Here is a 17,539-nt window from a genome sequence, read left to right on the forward strand (position 1 = left end):
CACTGCACAAGAATATTCCTCCCCTTCACGTTTAATGCTGCATATGCACTCAGAAATTACGTCAACCCCACTGAAATTAATGAGAATCTCATTCAAGAAGAGTAATTTCCACACAGGCTAACATATGAATGTATGTCACTGTAACACACTACAGCTTATAACCACTTCACTGACTCCTAAATAATTTTCTGCCTTCACAGCGGAAGCACGCACCCCAAAGCGGAGCTGCCCAGCACACTAACTAGGAGCCACACCAAGAAGCTGAAGTAAACCCACAGGATTGCTTTGCTTCACTGAGGCTGAAGTCAATTCAGTCTCTCAAAAGGCCTCTTAACCAATTTTCACCTTTGCACCGAAAAACATGCGATAAAGCGAGAGACAGCTGTATTACTCATTACACAGTCACTCTAGGTCAGACCTCCAAATCTTATTTTCAGTGTCCTGAATAAAAACCCTTGGCCTCATACATGCTGAGGCTACAGGGGCCTTTCCAAGTTTCAATAGCAGATACACACTACCTATTTGAGAGAGGACAAGACAAAACACAGAACGCTTTCTGCTCTCACCTACTGCAGATTGCAACAACACGAACCAATTTCTCTCTAGGTCAATGGCCACTTTCAAAACTCAACCTCCTGCACAGCAGAAGAGCTTCTCAGCAGCTCTACACTGAACATATTCACTGTGGATTTTCCAATCCCTCAAGCAGCACACACCTTATTTATGTCAGGTAGTCACCTTACACACAAGACAATTACAGGTTTTTATTTCTTTTTCAAGTAAGATTAGAGGGCCTCACCATTGTAAAACTCAATGCCTGTAACTCAGAAGCAAATGCTTTTCTGATCCCAAAGGTACACGGACCCTAGTCCTTGTATGTATCTGCAACACTTTTGAATTTATACAGCTATACAACAAATACAGAAAGCAATATTCCAGCAGCTAAAAATGTTCTATGCACTGGTACTGTTTGATACTGGACCTTCCGCTCATCTACCAGACCACAGACCCAGGCAAGACACTTTTCCCTGCCTCTGAGGCCCCCTGAAACATACCCCATCACAGATATAGCCTGTATTTAAAAGCTTTGGAAGTTGTCTCTTACAGAAGAGCAAAGCGGACTCAGGCAATTATCCCAGCTATCACCAAAGACCCAAGGGTCTCAGTGACCCACACAAAAGGGTGAGAGTGGAGGGAACAATTTACAGGCACAGACCAAGACCAAATCTCTCCTGTTACACCTCTAACAAGCCATCCCAAAACAGGGCCTGATGTTCCCAGTGCTAAAAAGCTGCAATGCAGTAACAGGTGAGAAGGGAAACCTGCAAAACCACCAGTGTGCCCACAGAAAGAAGCAATAAAAAAAAGCACCTGATAGGACACACTGCACTGCTGGTACTGAAAACTCCTGTTGATTTTAACATAGCAAACAACAAGGCCCACAGGGCTAAATGGCACTTGTCAAAAGGAATTCTGCAGTCAGTTAAATTAACAGGAACTGTGGCCCTGAACTGTCCTTACAATTACTAAACAGGAATTTGAAGGACCTAAAAAATTAACATGAGAGCAACAGTATTATTTACCTTTGGACTTCCAGTACCACATTTTTTTATTCTAGAATAATCCAAGGGTTTTTTCCTAAAGTGATAGCTACCAGCAAAGTAGCTGAATTATAATTTTAAGTAAATATTGATGTCAACAATCAGTGTTAACACTGCACTTACATTAAGCAAATATGGTTGCTACTATGACCTTTACATATAAATTCAAAGTGTAATACTGTATTACATTTCATGGTCTGTCAGGGGATTGTATACTAACCTTATATATTAAGGAATCCCCATTTATGTAGAATTTATATTCACCTAGACAGACACAGAGCAAAATTATCAAAGACTAAATTTCATTCTTAATCACAAAGGTTTTTTTCTTCCTCCTTACGCAAGTAGTGTTTCCCAGTAAAAGAAAGGACAGGTGGAATTAAATAAAGAAGGGAGGAGAAGGAAAAAAAAAAAAGCAAACATACAAGAGAAAAAACAGACAAACAAACCATCTAGAAAAGTCCTTTGGAGAAAAAGAAACTGACAAGTAACCCTCTGAGAAATACTCTAGCTGATGATCTAAACAAGTTGTCTCTAAAAGTACACCATGATGTCTGAGCGTTTATGATTTTTATTTTTTATGTTGGACAGCATTAAACAGATAAAATATCTGAATTTATTAGCAGTTTAAACCCTCTTCTGTTGCTGTTACTATCTATTTCTATTAAGCCAATTATGTTAAATAGGGTAACCAGAGCAAACTAGAAGGCTGCTTCTGTAAGCCTCAGCTCTCCAGTTTCTGTTTATCCTCTCCCTAACGCTACTCCCCATGTGGCCCCATTTCAAAGGCTGCCTTTCTCCTTCCCCAGCACTTTCTTCCACCAGGATCTATCTAGCACCCAGCTGTCCCTTCCTTAGATTAGAACACTTATTCTCTCACTACCCCTCTCCCCCAATTCTACTTCTGACCAGGAAATAAAAAAACCCAGAACAGCATCTGCTAAAACTGAGGTAAGTTAGGCACTGCAAAGACAGGATTTCATAAAGTTGGAACATGTAAATGGCTGCTTCCAAAATGTCTTTGATCTACAGTAAATTACAGGGCCGACTGCAGCCTTCAGTCCTGCCAGCCAAGCAAATGAACTCCAGGGTATCCAACAGACACTATCATAAGGAGTTGTGGGTGAAGCATCCTGAACTTATCTGCCATCCTGGCAAACAAAAGCATGGGCAAGAGCCTGGTGCTGGGACCACAAATCCCCAGGAAGGGCTCACTCCTCAGCCTCTGCTGATGCTGGCTGTGCTCCCAGCAAGCCTGAAGGGAGCTCTCCCACTGTTTAAGCTCTGCCCAAGCTTCATGGGACCACCTTGCTATGAGACCACTTGTTTTGCTTTACTACTCCAGCAGAGCAATGCAGGAAATCATGTTAGTTTTATACTTGCCTGGATAGATCAAAATGTTACAATTTCTCAGCTCCTAAGAAGAATAGCATTTATTTGTTTCTGTAAGAAGAGATGAGAGATTCCCAGTTCTCCCTGTTTGCGCAGGTACATTCCAGGTGCTTACCTAGAGCACCTCAAAAGTGTGATTACTACTTGGATATTTATTTTTAATTCATGTGCACTCTGCAAGTGTGAAAAGATAAGTGTCACATAAAGTTTCCATCCATTAGGCCTTCACATTTTGAGATTTGTTCAATTGGTAAAAGACGTAAAAAAAAAAAAAAAAAGGAAAACACACCACACCACAAAAAAAACAAACACCCAACACACCTCCCCCCACCCAATTAAAAAAAGAATAATCTTAATTTTCTTGTAAAACATTCCCCAAAAAGGTCAACATTACTACCAGAACACCAGGACTGAGGCAGTAAGAACAGGAAACACCAAAAACATTCAGGCTGCTGCCTGGATAAAGCATCCTTAGAATAGAGAGAACGAAAAAAATACATATAGCATACTTTACAGCACTTGATTTATATACTCACAAGTTGTTAAACGCTTTTTAAATTAACCAAAGGTTTACAAATTTCAGATGGAAACAAATGCCTCCTACTCAGCTGTGGGAGACTGCCTGTTTGTTTTGTTTGAACAGCTCACATAGCAGGTTATTTAAAAAATATCTACTCTGAGTGCATACATACACACATATATAGTATCTAGGAGAGGAAAAAAAAATATTTACCAGCTGACAATAAGAAAAGCACTGCACACTGTCAACAACAGGCTTGCCACTAACAACTAGATCCAGAGTTAAAATATGTCGTTTCATCAACTGATTACAGCACTATTTTTAGTCCTCTCCTATAACAATAGTTAGTAAAGAAAGAATGTGAAGTCACAAATATTAGACAGGATTAGGTGCTTTAACTATTTTTGTAGTAAAGGATTCATCATTAGAATTGCTACTACCATTAGCATTCAAAGCAAAAAGCTATTGAAACTGCAGATTTACTAATGCCTTACATGGCGTTTAGCCAAGATGATTAATGATTCAGGGTACAGAAATAAATGCAAGAAAGGCAGCCTTTCAGAATGGCTCAGCTTAGTTTGCCAATTATGTTTTTCCTCAGATTTTATTCACCAAGGGAAGCACTTCATTAACATGGAATTTAGGTTACCCTGCGATGTCTCAGGTATATCTTGTTGGGGTGCAAAATTCCTAAAAATTGGATTACAGAAGAAGCAACCTCAATTCTGCCCTGCTTGAGCTGGCAACACCTTGGGAAAAATCGATGTTCCTCTTCCCGGGTACATGTCTGGATCAATGTTTTTGTGCAAGCACTGGGGGATACACCAACATCTGGCTCATTTGACCCCCCAGGAGAGCTTTTCCTTTCACTCCCACCCCTACTCCTACCTTCCAAGGTTTAAATTCAGAGGGAGAAAGCCATAAAGAAGGGATGCAAGTTGCCCCATGCCACACCAACTGTTGGCAGCAGGGCAAAGATTTGAGAGTTTAGTAACAGTTGAGTTTCACCCCAGTGCAGAATCCAGATCTGAAGCACCACTTGTGTACAGGGCAAGTAACATGGCCAGATGCTCCCAATAAAAACAACTGTCCTAGAACAAAAGTTACCCCTAACAAAGGAAGAAGAGTAACATGATATCTGAGAGGATATCACTTGATGGGAGGGACTGCAGCATCACATGACATCTGCAGACAAAGACAAGTTTGTTCACTGCTGACCTGCAAGATCATAATTCAGAGAAGACAGCTTTAAAATCGTCTCAGCATACACCTAAAAACAAGTTTTCAGATACAGAAACATTAGATTCAATGCTCTGAAGCAGCTCTTGCTTGAAGAGATTTCCGATCACCAGCGGAAATTAACTGTGCCAGTTTGGGAGTAGGACACTATATGATTTGTATCTTATATAAAGTTTCACACATTTACAAAAATGTTACAAGTATCACAACCTGTGCTGCAGAAGCACAAATATGTCAGTCACACCACTTAAGCAAACCACAAAAGAGCTGATAAGCAGAAAGCAAAGTTGGTGAGAGGGGAAGAAAACAAGCAGAAGTTACACTCTAACAAAGTGCTCTCTTCAAAACACACTTGGGCACAATATATTAACTGAAATCCTTGAAAGTCTTCTTGAAGCATTGTAATTTGCAAATTCAACAGTGTGAAAGTATCTCTGCTCTCCTTGAGCAAGCACCACAGCAAGGAAGCAGACTACAAAGGCTATATGCCACAGAGAAATCCCAAAGCCAGCACATCAGGTTGCTTGTGCAATCCCAACTAGAGCCAGGTATGCCTGTCAGGGACAGTAAATCCCACAGATTCAGAGGAAGCAGATTGTTCTTAAACAAACTTTCTGAAGATTTCAGGGTGGTTGTTTCTCCCCTATACAAGAGAAGGATTTTCCAATACCCAACCTTAAATATTCAACTTGGCCAATCTACTCGTGCTCCTTCTATCTCAGGAGGAATTTTCAAAGGGCAACGTAAAGCAGAAAACATTAAAGAAAAATTAAATGTTCCAATTCCTCTCCTGCAAGACAACCCCTTACTAAGGGGAAATCTCTGCAAAACACATCAGCCAAACTAGACATTTCATTTCAGCAAAGTATTATGATCTAAATTATCTGGGTATCAAGTTAGCACAGCACTTCAGTGTTAACGTGAGAAAAGCCCTAGTAACTAGTTCAGTGTGCCGCAAGGAAATACTCATGAAAATTCAACAGGTTTAACAACATACATCAGAAAATTATCTTTAAGAACAGAGCCACATGTGCTTCCACATGGTGTACGTGATTAAAGACTTGCTCTACACCTTCAGTTCTAGCACAGACAATAAACCAGATGCCTTGGACCACAGCGGCCCTCAAACACTGGGTGCTTTCTATAGGCAGATCAGGAAATCTCTGTACTGAAGAGTTAACTGTCACTTAAACAGGATTTCACTTTGAAGAACAAATACTGGGGCTTCTGCCTCCTTAGCTTCCAGGATCTTTTTAGATGACCACACCACGACTTTAAGGCAAACTCTGGCCAGGGAGCCTGCCAACAGGCACCAAACACTGTCAAACAACATCAAATCCAAACACTTCCACAGCAGCAAGCAGCACAGCTTGAGTAGCTGTGCTCTAGAAGGGCAGCTGCCAGGAGAATGACCTTCTGTCGCCACTTGAATTCAAGTTCCTGGTTAAGAAGTTGTGTGGTCACACTGTCAAAAGCCAAAACTGAGCATAAATCCCAGTTCCAGCCCTGTTGCTCTCACTATTCTTCACCAACTATATGTGAAAAATTCCCCACATTCAACAAGATGATCCCTGCAGAGTTCTATTGTCTCCAATTATTGATTAAACATGCTTTCAAAGATAAGTGAGTACCTAAAATTATTTGCTTCTACTAAGCAACTCCCATATTACCCTAATTGCAATTCAAACAGTCTAAGTATATCCATTCACTGTAATTCAGAAGGGACGACCACCAAAGAAACTCTTCACCGCAGTTCAAGAACACACATGCATGCACAAGCCACAAAAGACACCATCCAAGAAAACCCAGCCAATTTTCCTAAAAACCTGCTCAGTATTGATAACTTGTCCCAGCTGAATATCTTGACTGTCTTCTAATTCCCCTTAGGAGTAGTAGATGGCTGTTTGGATTTGTAATGACATATGCAACCTTTCATAACCAAGACATATCCAACCTAGGCCATTCCTTACCAGGAGTTATCTTCTACCTCTTTACTCACCTATAGGAAGTTCTAATCTCCACTAATTTTTTTCTTTTTTCAGGATAAACAGCACACAAACACCCTAATGCAGCTAGTGTTAACTGTCTGTCCAAACAGTCTGAAAAGTAATACAGCATCATAGATCAATGACAGCCTAAACCTCTTCAGTTTGGATCTTAGAATTACTGGTCGACACTGGCACTCAGCCTCACCTCACTGCTTTTTGCAGATAGAGAATATGTTTTGCAGCCAAGACCTGGCTGATGGAAGTGTCTTCCATGTAAAGTTTGGTGATTAAGTGTCTAGCTACAGACAGCTAGAACTTTGCTTAGGGGTTCAAATTCCAACCTAGCAAAAAAAAGTCTGATTCCACCGTTACTTCAGTGTCTGCAAGAACAAAGAGGAAGTTAGAAGCTATTTGTGTGGATGGTGTATCTTTGATACCTTTGCATGCAGAACAATAGTAGCATCTCTAATCACTTGATTTTATACAAAAATTTGCCACCCCACACACACACACACCCCTTCTGGAGAAGAAGGGAAAAATGCAAAGGGAAAAGGAAGTTTCCAAGTAAAAACACAAAAAGAACCAGCACATTGCCACTGTTCACAACAAGAGGACAATATCTACTTCCTTGGGAGCAGAGAAACTTTGTCTTAAGTCATCCCTACTAAAGCCATTCACAGTTCAATTCTCAGAGCTGCTACTCAAAGCATGAACAAATGACAAGGAGGAACAGTCAGCACAATAAAAAATGAAAAGCAAGGACACTGTAAATAAGTTCTGACTCACAACACACTATTTAATAACACATGATGAAATGCTATCATTTGGTAAAAATCACTGGAGTAATATCACCAGACAGAGATAGATGTCTGACTACATACCAAACAAAGAAGAAACTGGGATTCAATGACTGGGGAAAAAAAAAAGAAAAAAAAAAACAAACAACCCTCTATTTTTAATTACAACCTCCCAAGCTCTAGGCAGACATTAACCTATAATTATTTTTTCTGACTTTCCATTATCTTCTAGCTACTGAGTTTCCTAACCAGTCTTAAAGGCATCAAGGCAAAGGCCCTCACTGCATTATCTTTGAAACTCTGAAATCAAACGTACAGTAATATAAGTGTATCCATGAGAAATGGAGACTTAGCAGACATCTATAATGATCCCCACCCCCACCCCACCCCACCCCAGCGTGTCCCAGCACTTCCTTCCACTTCTACCCTTGCAGGATAAATTCAATTCTACCCTGGCTAAGCCCAAACTGAATTAAATCATTTTTGCATGCACAAGAGTAGTTCTTGCTCCAAGGAATTTATAATTTAAGCAATAGATGCAGAGGTGGCCGAAAAGTCAAAAGGAATGGCACTATTAGGATTACGTATATTGTGCATTCTGCTTCCCATGAGTAAAATCTCCGAGGCAGAGAACCATGGAAAGAGGGGCACCCAGGAAAGGCTGAAGCAATAAACACAGAGATGAAACTGCCCAACAATCACTGCAGTGTACCGTACCAAGTAAGACACATGAGAAAAGGGTTACTGCCCCACCTCAGAGTTGACTTTGAAGAAATCAAACACAACGACTGGTTCAAAGATGCATGCTGAATACAAAACATCAGGACTATGGGACAAATACGTTACAGCCAATGTAAAAGTCACCAGGAAGTAGAACAGAAGAGGTCCCAATGTTCAATTATATTATAGTGGGTATTTCTTGAGCTTCAGATCACAGAACATATGGGTGGAAAACAGAGAACTCATCATACAGAAACTTGTGCACTTAACCCTGCCAGGGGTGTTTTGTCCACACAACCTTCTCAGAAGCATTCTGCCTCCAAAGAATACGTGTCATTACTTAAAAGTTCATTTAAACTAGTATAAACTAATGAGTTTTTCTTTCATTAAGTGGTGCATGTATTAGCATCATTTCACTCAAGAAGTAACTGAAGTAAATCAAGCTGAGGAAGAGCAACATATCTCCTGACATCAGAGCCTGTCTCTGTAACAGGTAGGATTCTTCTGTCCCAGTGAAAGTTTAAGTCTTACCGTTATTAAAGAATGCAGTAAAAAAAGCTCAAATACCAGCACAATTTTTAATGACTGCAAGGTTCGCGTATTCTGTCCCCTCCCCATCCCAACCCACCACACGCAGTGAGTTGTCTTCAATTGCAGGGATTTTCAGAGAAAGGGAAATTAAAGTGTGAGTTGGAGGAAAAGAGGATTGAGAATTTTATGACGTTCACTTTAACTCATGAAGTCACCTTCCCACAAAACATCCAAACAAAAGCAGTCCCTGCCCAGACACTGCCACATGAGACTGCATGACAGTTTTTATTTGAGAAACCTAAAAGTTGCAGCCTTTCAGTAAGAAATTTTTGCTTGTTTCATACACAACTTAAAGCAGATTAAGATCTCTTATCATCAATGTCTCTTGAAACAAGTTTTGTATTTACTGACTGAAAACTTGGATAGTTAACAGAAAAATTACATCTCATTTCAATGCAGTTATTTTCTTGAAACTGATAACTATGTTTCCAAATGAGGGAATAACTACAAAATTCTAGCTGCTTAGTTCATATTGCAGTATTTCGTGCGATTTTTCTTCCGAAACAAATTAACAGTGCACTTTGGTTTACTTCTTTGTTGATATACACGCTGACTTCAGTGAGGTTGCAAAATTCACTGCACTGTTTGCTTTAAAATGTCTGGATGGCAACACACACCCTGGGGAGGCACAGCAGAGGAGCAAGGGCTTGTTCCCTTTTATTTGAAAAACTGGAGGCAGGAAATATTCATAAAGGTTGCAAAAGCTTTGTGTCTGCTGCTCTGACATTTGTGGGAAAATTCCTTTCTAAAATGTGCTTACATTTAAGTTTTGCTCCCTTAGAAGAGGAAGCACATCTTCTTTGACAAGTTACTTACAGGTCATAGACAGAAAGCTAGAGTGAGTCATGCCCTCGTTTAACTCACAGCACATCTGACAATGCAACTACTGAGAAGACTTCTAGTAAACACTACTACTGAGACATGTTTTGGCCCATGACCCTTTTAGAGATGTTAAGCGCTGTAAGAAGTTAGCCATGTTTCTAAAAGCACTGTTTCATGACACTGTTAAGGCTGTTCTCCTCTCAGTTCAGTTAAGCACATTAATAGCACCTTCCCTTCCCAATTAAACCAGAAAAACCCAAACCCTCAAAACAAACAATAAAAGAAAACCAGGAAAACACATTACCAGCAACTTCCAGAACTACGATTTTCAATATTGGGAATGGTAAAAGCCCATCCTACATGCATTGGCAGTTTTGTAATAGCATTACATAAGAATTATTTAACTACAGCAACAGATGTGAAAAGCAGCTGCAGTCACAGTCACCGCTATGCTAGTTCACACATTCAATTTAAAAAAAAAAAAAAAATCAATAAAGTGAATGATAAATTTTGTAAACATGCATTTGACTGTCACAGAGAGTGAATTGGGATTTCAACACCCTCAAGAGCAGAAACATTTCAGCTTATAGCTACCAAGGCACCGCAATCCTGAAAAAGAGAAAACAAAAAGTACGACTGTTGCCATTCTGACCACACAACCAGCTTCAGCTTTAAAAAGCGTCATTAAAAGCATCTATCATAAGCCCGATGCATTCACGTGTTGAGTTTGGAAACATTGAACTTTTTTTTTTTACCTGATGTTCTGCATGAATGTTATCCCCAGTAGGCCAGCGATGTTTGCTGTTATTATAGCCGCCTCCACCACTTCCTCCTCCCCCAAGCTGCTCACCATGCTGCCTCTGGAAGAAGTAATCCACCATAGCGTCGTCCTGGGAGCGGCCTGCAACTCCTATGGATCCAGGAACAGGACTGGAGTGTGTCCCTGCTGCAAGTGCCTGATTTGCAGCTGGCTGTTGCTGAGCCTGGGACCCTGTTCCAGATGTCAATACAACAGGCATGTTGGGATTAGCTGTATCTTGAGTGTGCTGTTTCAGGTGGGGGCTGAATGAGTCCTGCCAGAGTACTGCTTTTCTCTTCAAAACACACGCAACGCTCATTCCACCAACACCTACAGGGGTGAGGGGAAGGGGGAGAGATGGCAAGAGAGAAGGAAAAGAAAACATTAAATCCTTACAGCTTCAGCTTTCCGTGTTAAATAACACACCCATCTTGTGACTGGCAGGGAAACATCACGATGCCAAATCTGACTCCTTTTAGCACAGTTATTTGCTCCATTAGCCAAGCAACTAAAATATCATATAAAAATGCACGTTAGCCAAAAATCCCACATTTTTTGCTGCAGAGTATTACCAGTATACTCAAGATTCCCATAAGGTACCCATTCCACTGAAATCAGAATGCCAATTCATGCAATGGACGAAACATTGACTGGAGTGCTGCCACAGAAAACTGCTAGAAAAAAGGCCCTGAAAAACCTGTTGGGACGCAACTTACACCATCAGTGCCTGCCGTGCTTGTTTACACCTGACAAATTACAAGGCAGATCTTCAATCAATACATGAGTCCCACTGTATAACGATGTATGTGTTCACTTAGTCATTGAAAACATCAAGGTAAGAGTGGTGGGTTTTTTCAAATGCAAACTTAAAATACTAAATTTCTGCTTATACAGTTAAGTCCCAAACACGATGTGCACTCTTCCTGCAAACTCAGAAGCTGGTTTTGGTCATGAGATGGTAAAACACACTGGCATGTTTTGTCCAAGATTTGCTGGAGAAAAAGCAGCTAACCTCTCAGTACCCAGGATCTCGGCAGAACCTTCCAGAGCCAGAGCAGCCAGCAGTGCCGGTCCCGCTGTCGATGGCACCAGGGGAAAGCTGGACAAGTCACAGCAGCCATCCAACACTGAAACTGCCCCAAATGCTTTGCATACACCCAAAATCATCTGCATGCAGGACAGAAACTGTCAGACTAGGCTGACAGCAACTCGCTAATTTACTAACCCCCCCCAAATACTTTGATAGCGTCCCAGCAGCACAAAACCAGCAAGTTTGTTATTTTAAGACAACATTATCAGCTGATCCTGACAATAATAAAGACATTACAGTGTGAAGTGTTTTCCCCTCTTATGCAATGCTCAGCTAATGCAGGGCACACACAAATCAAATTTGTTTTTAAAGGCATGGTATAGTCAGAATTACTATTTTTTAAAAAGATCGCTAGTTTATGACTTTAGTCACCTAAATGCAATCCCACAAATACCACAGAGAATTAAAAGGATGAAACTGGGGGGCGGGGGGTTGTTCAGCCCTTACAGACTCCCACCACAGCTGCATACCAGTACCAGAATGCTTTTACTATTGTACCTTGGTGGCTGTAAACCTTGGCCCTGATCCTTACAGCAGCTATGAGATCCTGAAAGGCAGCTCTGTTTCCTCTCTGCTCATCACAGTAGTTTTGAACAACAGTCAACTACTACAAGCAACTTCCAAGAACAATTTTCTAACAGTGCAGAAAGTTGACACACACCAAAAGAATCCAAGTCCTATCTTTGATCAGACTTTGTCAGGTCTGTCCCACTAATTTAGAGCTGTGTTAATATTCAGAAGAAAATTACTACAAGAACTGCAGAGATAAAAAAAAAAAAATCTTAATTGCACCTACAAAGTGCATTTGTTGACACACACACACACACACAGAACCTCCATGGCCACATAAACAAGCAACTCTGCAAGGGTTTTTACACATTCAAAGACCTTCACAACTTAAATACCAGCAGCATCCAATAGAACTAACTCCCCTGTCTTTCAGAAAGTCTGGAAATCACTACCTTCCCCATATACTTCATAAAACACTGACAACACCTGATACTACTAAACCTTCACTACAATTTAATGGCATTTTCCCATTAGTTGCCCTTTAATAAACATTATCAGAATCCTTCAGTAACATGAAATCAAGCAATAAAGCTTCTCTATGCAGCAAGAAAAAAAATTAAGTAATTACTGGTAAGAAATTAACACATCCCCAAGGTGGGGTGTATATTAATTGCAAACAATGAAATCCGAGCAGCTTGCACCAAAGGAGGCTACACATTATCTCAAGACAGACCTAAAAAAAATACAGGAATACGAAGAATCTACAAAAAGTTTCAAGTATCTAAATAGTGTGACAAGCTGTTTCCAGTGGAAATACCACAAGATACAAAGTTGCGAGTGCAAGCCTACACGGCCACATTTCTTTGCTCCCTCAAAAGGCAGCATGCTGTGAGGTCCCTCTGTTCACCAGCAGAAATTCATTTCTGGGTTCATCTGCATGCAGACTGTTAATAACCGTATTACTATAAAAATCAGGGGGTTTTTTTGAGCCTCTAGAAAATCTCAGTCAAGGTACTATGAAGAGCCGCACAAGTGCCTCCTGTGCCCAAACGCTTCCTCTTTCATCTAATACAGTTGAGGCAGCTCCAAACACAAGAGAAAAAACTTGGCAAAGGCGACATTTTGAAAGGGAGCAAAGGGGAAAAGAGCATTCTGGGTAGTTCAAGTTTAGTTCCAAGATGTGTTTTTATAGAAATGCCATGTTAAATGTAGCAGACAGCTGAATCCTGTCATTCAAAGCACACAGAGCATCAGAAATATGTGAAGTCACCTACACAACGCACATTCATTAGCTAATCAGCAGCTGCAAGGTTCACCACTGCTAATGGATACTAGGACCCTTTTCGTTCCCAAACTCTTACTAAAAATACATAATAAACTTTTCCTCTGTAAACTGTTTGCTGGCAAAAGTTATGTATTTACAAACAAAAGCTTCAAATCTGCTACAAAGCACTCAATGCAGACAATTTTCCCCTCCCCTTGGTAAAAAACACAGCGCGCAAATGAACTCCTCTGTGTTACCATTACAAGCAAAATGCTTTAGATTATGGGATGCTCCACCAGCAACACAAACTTCAGGAACATCTCCAAGCAAGTTTTAAGCAGAAGTGGCAACAACATTGAATAAGGCAGCTTTAATCTGCATAGAGCACAGCTACACGTTCAGATCTTCACTGCTCTTATTTTATATTCCTCTAAAAATAACAGAATATTAAAAAAATAAAACAAAAAAACCCACAAGACACGCGTTTCAACAAGTTCAATCACGAACTAGAAGACTGTTTGGGTTGGGTGGGTTTTTGGGGGGTTTTTTTGGAAGTTAGAGTGGAAATTAAAGCACAGCCATTGTTCGGGAGCTGTGGCCTACAAGAACTTTTAACGTTAAACCTTGTGTTTTCCTGAAAACCTGGGAAGACGCAGCAGGAAACGGGTACATTGTGATCACCAACCGGATTACTTAAACCAGCGTTAAAACGTTGTAAGATAAATGCTACCCCTTAACCCACCTCCCCCGATCTTAATAAAGGAAATTCCTTACTCATGATCTACCTAACAAAATCTCTGCTCAGAACAAAGTTATTAAACACCGACAAAAAAAAAAAATAAATCACACTATTTCTCCGGTTGGGGGGAGAGACAGACTCTTAAAATCCCAAGTTTGCAATTAAAAAAGGCCCAACACTTGTTATTACGTGCAAACGAGATAAAAACAAGGGAAAAAACCCACACAAACACAACCCCCCTGGGTCACTCAGCACATCAAAAAGTATTGTCTGCATTTTCCGACCCTCCCGCTTGCGAGGCGCCGTCCCTCTCCCCCTGCAGGGACACCGAGCCCCCCAGCCAAGGCCGGGGGCTGGGGGGAGCACACGGACACCCGGCCACACCACCACCGCGGGCCAGAGCCGGGCCGGGCCCCGCGGAACAACAAAGCGGGGCCTCGGCCCTCCGCGGCGGGCCGTGCTAGGCTCCCCCCCCCCGGCAGAAAGGGGAGTCCCGGGGAGACCCCCGGCGGCGGGCCGGGCCCGGCGGAGGACGCAGGCGTGGGGCGCCGCCGCCGCCCGACCGGGATGGGCCCGCGGCCCCCCCCAAACAACACCCGCTCCGTGCGGGCCGGGGCCGGCGTGCAGCGGCCGGGGAGCCCCTCACCGGAGGCGGGGGCCCGCCGCGCCCCCCACACCGCGCTAACAATAGGGGCCAGGCCCCGGCCCCCGAGCGCCGACAAGGAGCCGGGTGGGAGACAGCTGGGTGCAGCGCCCCGCCGCCGCTCGCCTTCGGAGCGGCCTGGCACGGCTCCGCTCGACCCCCCCCACCAATATGGCCCCACCAGCAGCTCCATTGAGGTGCGCAGTGCGGCGGGGGGCCCGGTCCGGTGCCGATACTCACGGGCGGAGCGGTAGGATGAAGACGGATCTCAGCCCCCCCCCAGGCCGCTCGCCGCCTGCCTCTCCCCCTGCCTTTCACTCCGACAACATGGCGGCCCGGCGGGGACGGGCGCCGCGCTGCACGCCGGGAAGGCGAGGCCGGTCCAAGCGCCGCCGGGCCGCCGCTCCCCTGGCCCGGCCGGGCCCTACCCGCCGCCCCGCAGCCGCCTCGCCGCCGGGCAGCGCAGCGCGGGGGGGCCAGGTCGTGCCGTGCCCTGGCGCCCCCCTGCGCGTCCCCCCACGGGTTGGTGTCCCCGCTCCCCGGCCAGGCCCGGGGCGGCCTGGCGCCAGGCCAGGACCAGGGGCTTCAGGCTTTCAGCGTGGCCCCTTCCCCAGATGGCGCCGGGTACGGCCGTGCCCTCCCCCACTGCAGCCACCGGCGCTTCCTCGGCCGCCGGGGCTGCGGCTGAGCCTCCCCAGCTCGGGCACCCCGAGCCCCCGGGCAGCAGCGGGGAGGCCGCCAGGCAGCTGCCAGCGCCCCCCGCCCGCACAGCAGCCACCGTGGGGCCTGTCGCACAAAGGCGGCGGGGACCGACAGCGGGGGCACGGAGCGCAGCGGCGGGAGCGGCTCCTGCCCGCTCCGCGCTCTCACTAGCGCAGCGCCAGCAGCCAGGCACAACTGTGGGGCGATGTCCCCTCGTACCCACGCCCCAGGCCCTCTCCCCACACAGCCGGGGCTGGGGGCAGACTACCGAGACCAGCAGGCGCCGGCCGGGCGGCAGCCGGGGACCCGGGGAGCGCGGCGCGCCGGGAGCGGTAGTTCTGCAGCAGCGCCTCCATGTTAAAGGGGCGGCTCGCTCGGCAGCGGCTGCGGGACTTGTGCCCCCTCACGCACCGCGGTGGTGGGCTCTTCTGGTTGGGGAGGGGGGGGTTCAGCGCCTGCGCTTGATGCTTAGACGTAATATTTTTCTCTTCCTCTTGGCCAGGCGAAAGAGCCACACGTGAAAAACGGGAGGAAAATGCTCGCGGCGGGCAGCGACGCGGGGCATGCCCTGGCATGCAGGCAGGGAGCAAACAAGCAGCAGCAGCCCAGCGCAGCCGTTCAAGGGCCTTCATCAGACGTACAGGGTCCCGCAGAGCACGTGGAGCTCGGCGAGAGGTTTCCCTGAAGTCTGAGCTTTTGTGGGTGAAGCATCAGGCTGTGGTTTCAGGCACAAGAAGTTACTTCAAACAGGGTTTATCGCAGTCATTAAAGTGCAAGCAGGGCCAGATCCGAGATCTTGCTGCATGGCTTGCGTGTATCCATTTTCTCCCCGAAGGGCTGCTGGGGTGATGGGTGTCTCTGCAGCCACGCTGCCTCTTCCAGGCACCCGCACCACGATGGAGCGTGCAGCCCAGCCAGCAAGGGCCTCACCCCAGCCAGCCTCCCAAGCCCTGGGGAAATACAGCTGTGGCTGCAGCCTGGGAGGTGCTGAGTACTCCAGGCAGGGCGTGACAGGGGACCTTCAGGGTAAACAGTAAAGGCTTTCACAATCGCTGCTGTTTTTTAAGCCAAGCCTCGCATAGCCACCCAAAGCTATCTTCAGCCAGCACCAGCGTGGCTTATTCGAATGGGCAAAACCCCACAGTGAGAAACTCAGCTCTGCTGGGTTCAGCTGCCTGCACCACAGCAGCACATTGCCCAAACAGGTGTGTGGCACTTGGCATTGACCCCCCTTGCCCTGCTGCCACACAGCCTGGCCAGGCCCCGAGCACTCCACAAACAGCTGCAGTGTGGATTCTGTGCAATGAGTAGCTCCTGTTAGTGAGGCCTGGCTGCCTCCAGGCTCTTCACTGGAATAGGAGTATCAGCAGGTTCTTCTGGCAAGCATCCCTAACGAAGATGCAGCACATTCTGCCAAGCTGCGCTCAACAACAAAACCGCCTCAGTGACACAGTCAGCCCATCAGAAGTGAGCTTGTGTGGTGAGGCCCGATCAGTTGTCACCTTCTGGCTGGTAGAGCCCTAAATCTGGCTCCGCCATGCCATGGTGGACAATGCAACACCCCCAAAATGCCACCGGTGTGAGCAAGGACAAGCTCTTGGCATAGTGGAGACGAGAACAGTGAAACTGTGTCATCTTGGCGAATGAATCTGCCCACCCTTCTCTTTTGATTGCATTCTGCAATGTCCCCTGAACATCCCAGGCTGATATGAGCCATCAATGTTGACCTTTGGGTGATGAATATTAGGGCAGCAAAGTGTGAGAGGTCAGGAAGTCCTTCCCACACCGTGTCTTCGTTGCAGAGCCAAGGGGAAGGAGGGCTGACAGGCCCCTACCTGCTTCTGCTGGCCAGGTTTTGGGGTGCTGTGCTTGCAAACTGGCAACCTCAGCACCCCACCTGGGTGAGCGGCCACCAGTCCCCAAGCTATCATGCTGGTGGTAGCACAGAGGTCCTCAAGCAGCACTGACTCTCTGCTGTGAGCCAGAGATAACAGCTACACCACAGCAGGTTGCAGCACACACCCAGGCTGCTTGCTGATACTAGAAACGTGGTTTCTGTTAATTATATCTGGGATAATTACATTTATACCAGCATAATGAAAGGGGGAGGGAAGGAGTCCTC

The 17,539-nt window shown here is 45.2% G+C and overlaps 1 protein-coding gene across 15 annotated transcripts in view; it reads right to left on the reverse strand.

The window, feature by feature from the left end:
• The window catches only part of PUM1 (pumilio RNA binding family member 1), a 77,573-nt gene extending 62,495 nt beyond the window's left edge, over positions 1-15,078 (reverse strand). For 7 of the 15 annotated variants that reach the window (XM_040588479.1, XM_040588470.1, XM_040588469.1 and 4 more), the window contains exons 1-2: positions 14,956-15,077; positions 10,426-10,799 (exon numbers count right to left, since the gene is read on the reverse strand). In XM_040588479.1, the coding sequence (XP_040444413.1) occupies positions 10,426-10,788 (363 nt within the window). In that variant the 5' untranslated portion in view covers positions 10,789-10,799; positions 14,956-15,077. Of the gene's footprint in view, positions 1-10,425; positions 10,800-14,955 lie in introns of those variants that run through there. The other 8 variants (XM_040588474.1, XM_040588472.1, XM_040588471.1 and 5 more) reach the window with 3 other exon arrangements.
• Between the last annotated feature and the right edge of the window lie 2,461 nt (positions 15,079-17,539).

The sequence above is a fragment of the Falco naumanni genome, chromosome 3 (genome assembly GCF_017639655.2).
Source record: "Falco naumanni isolate bFalNau1 chromosome 3, bFalNau1.pat, whole genome shotgun sequence".
Taxonomy (NCBI): domain Eukaryota; kingdom Metazoa; phylum Chordata; class Aves; order Falconiformes; family Falconidae; genus Falco; species Falco naumanni.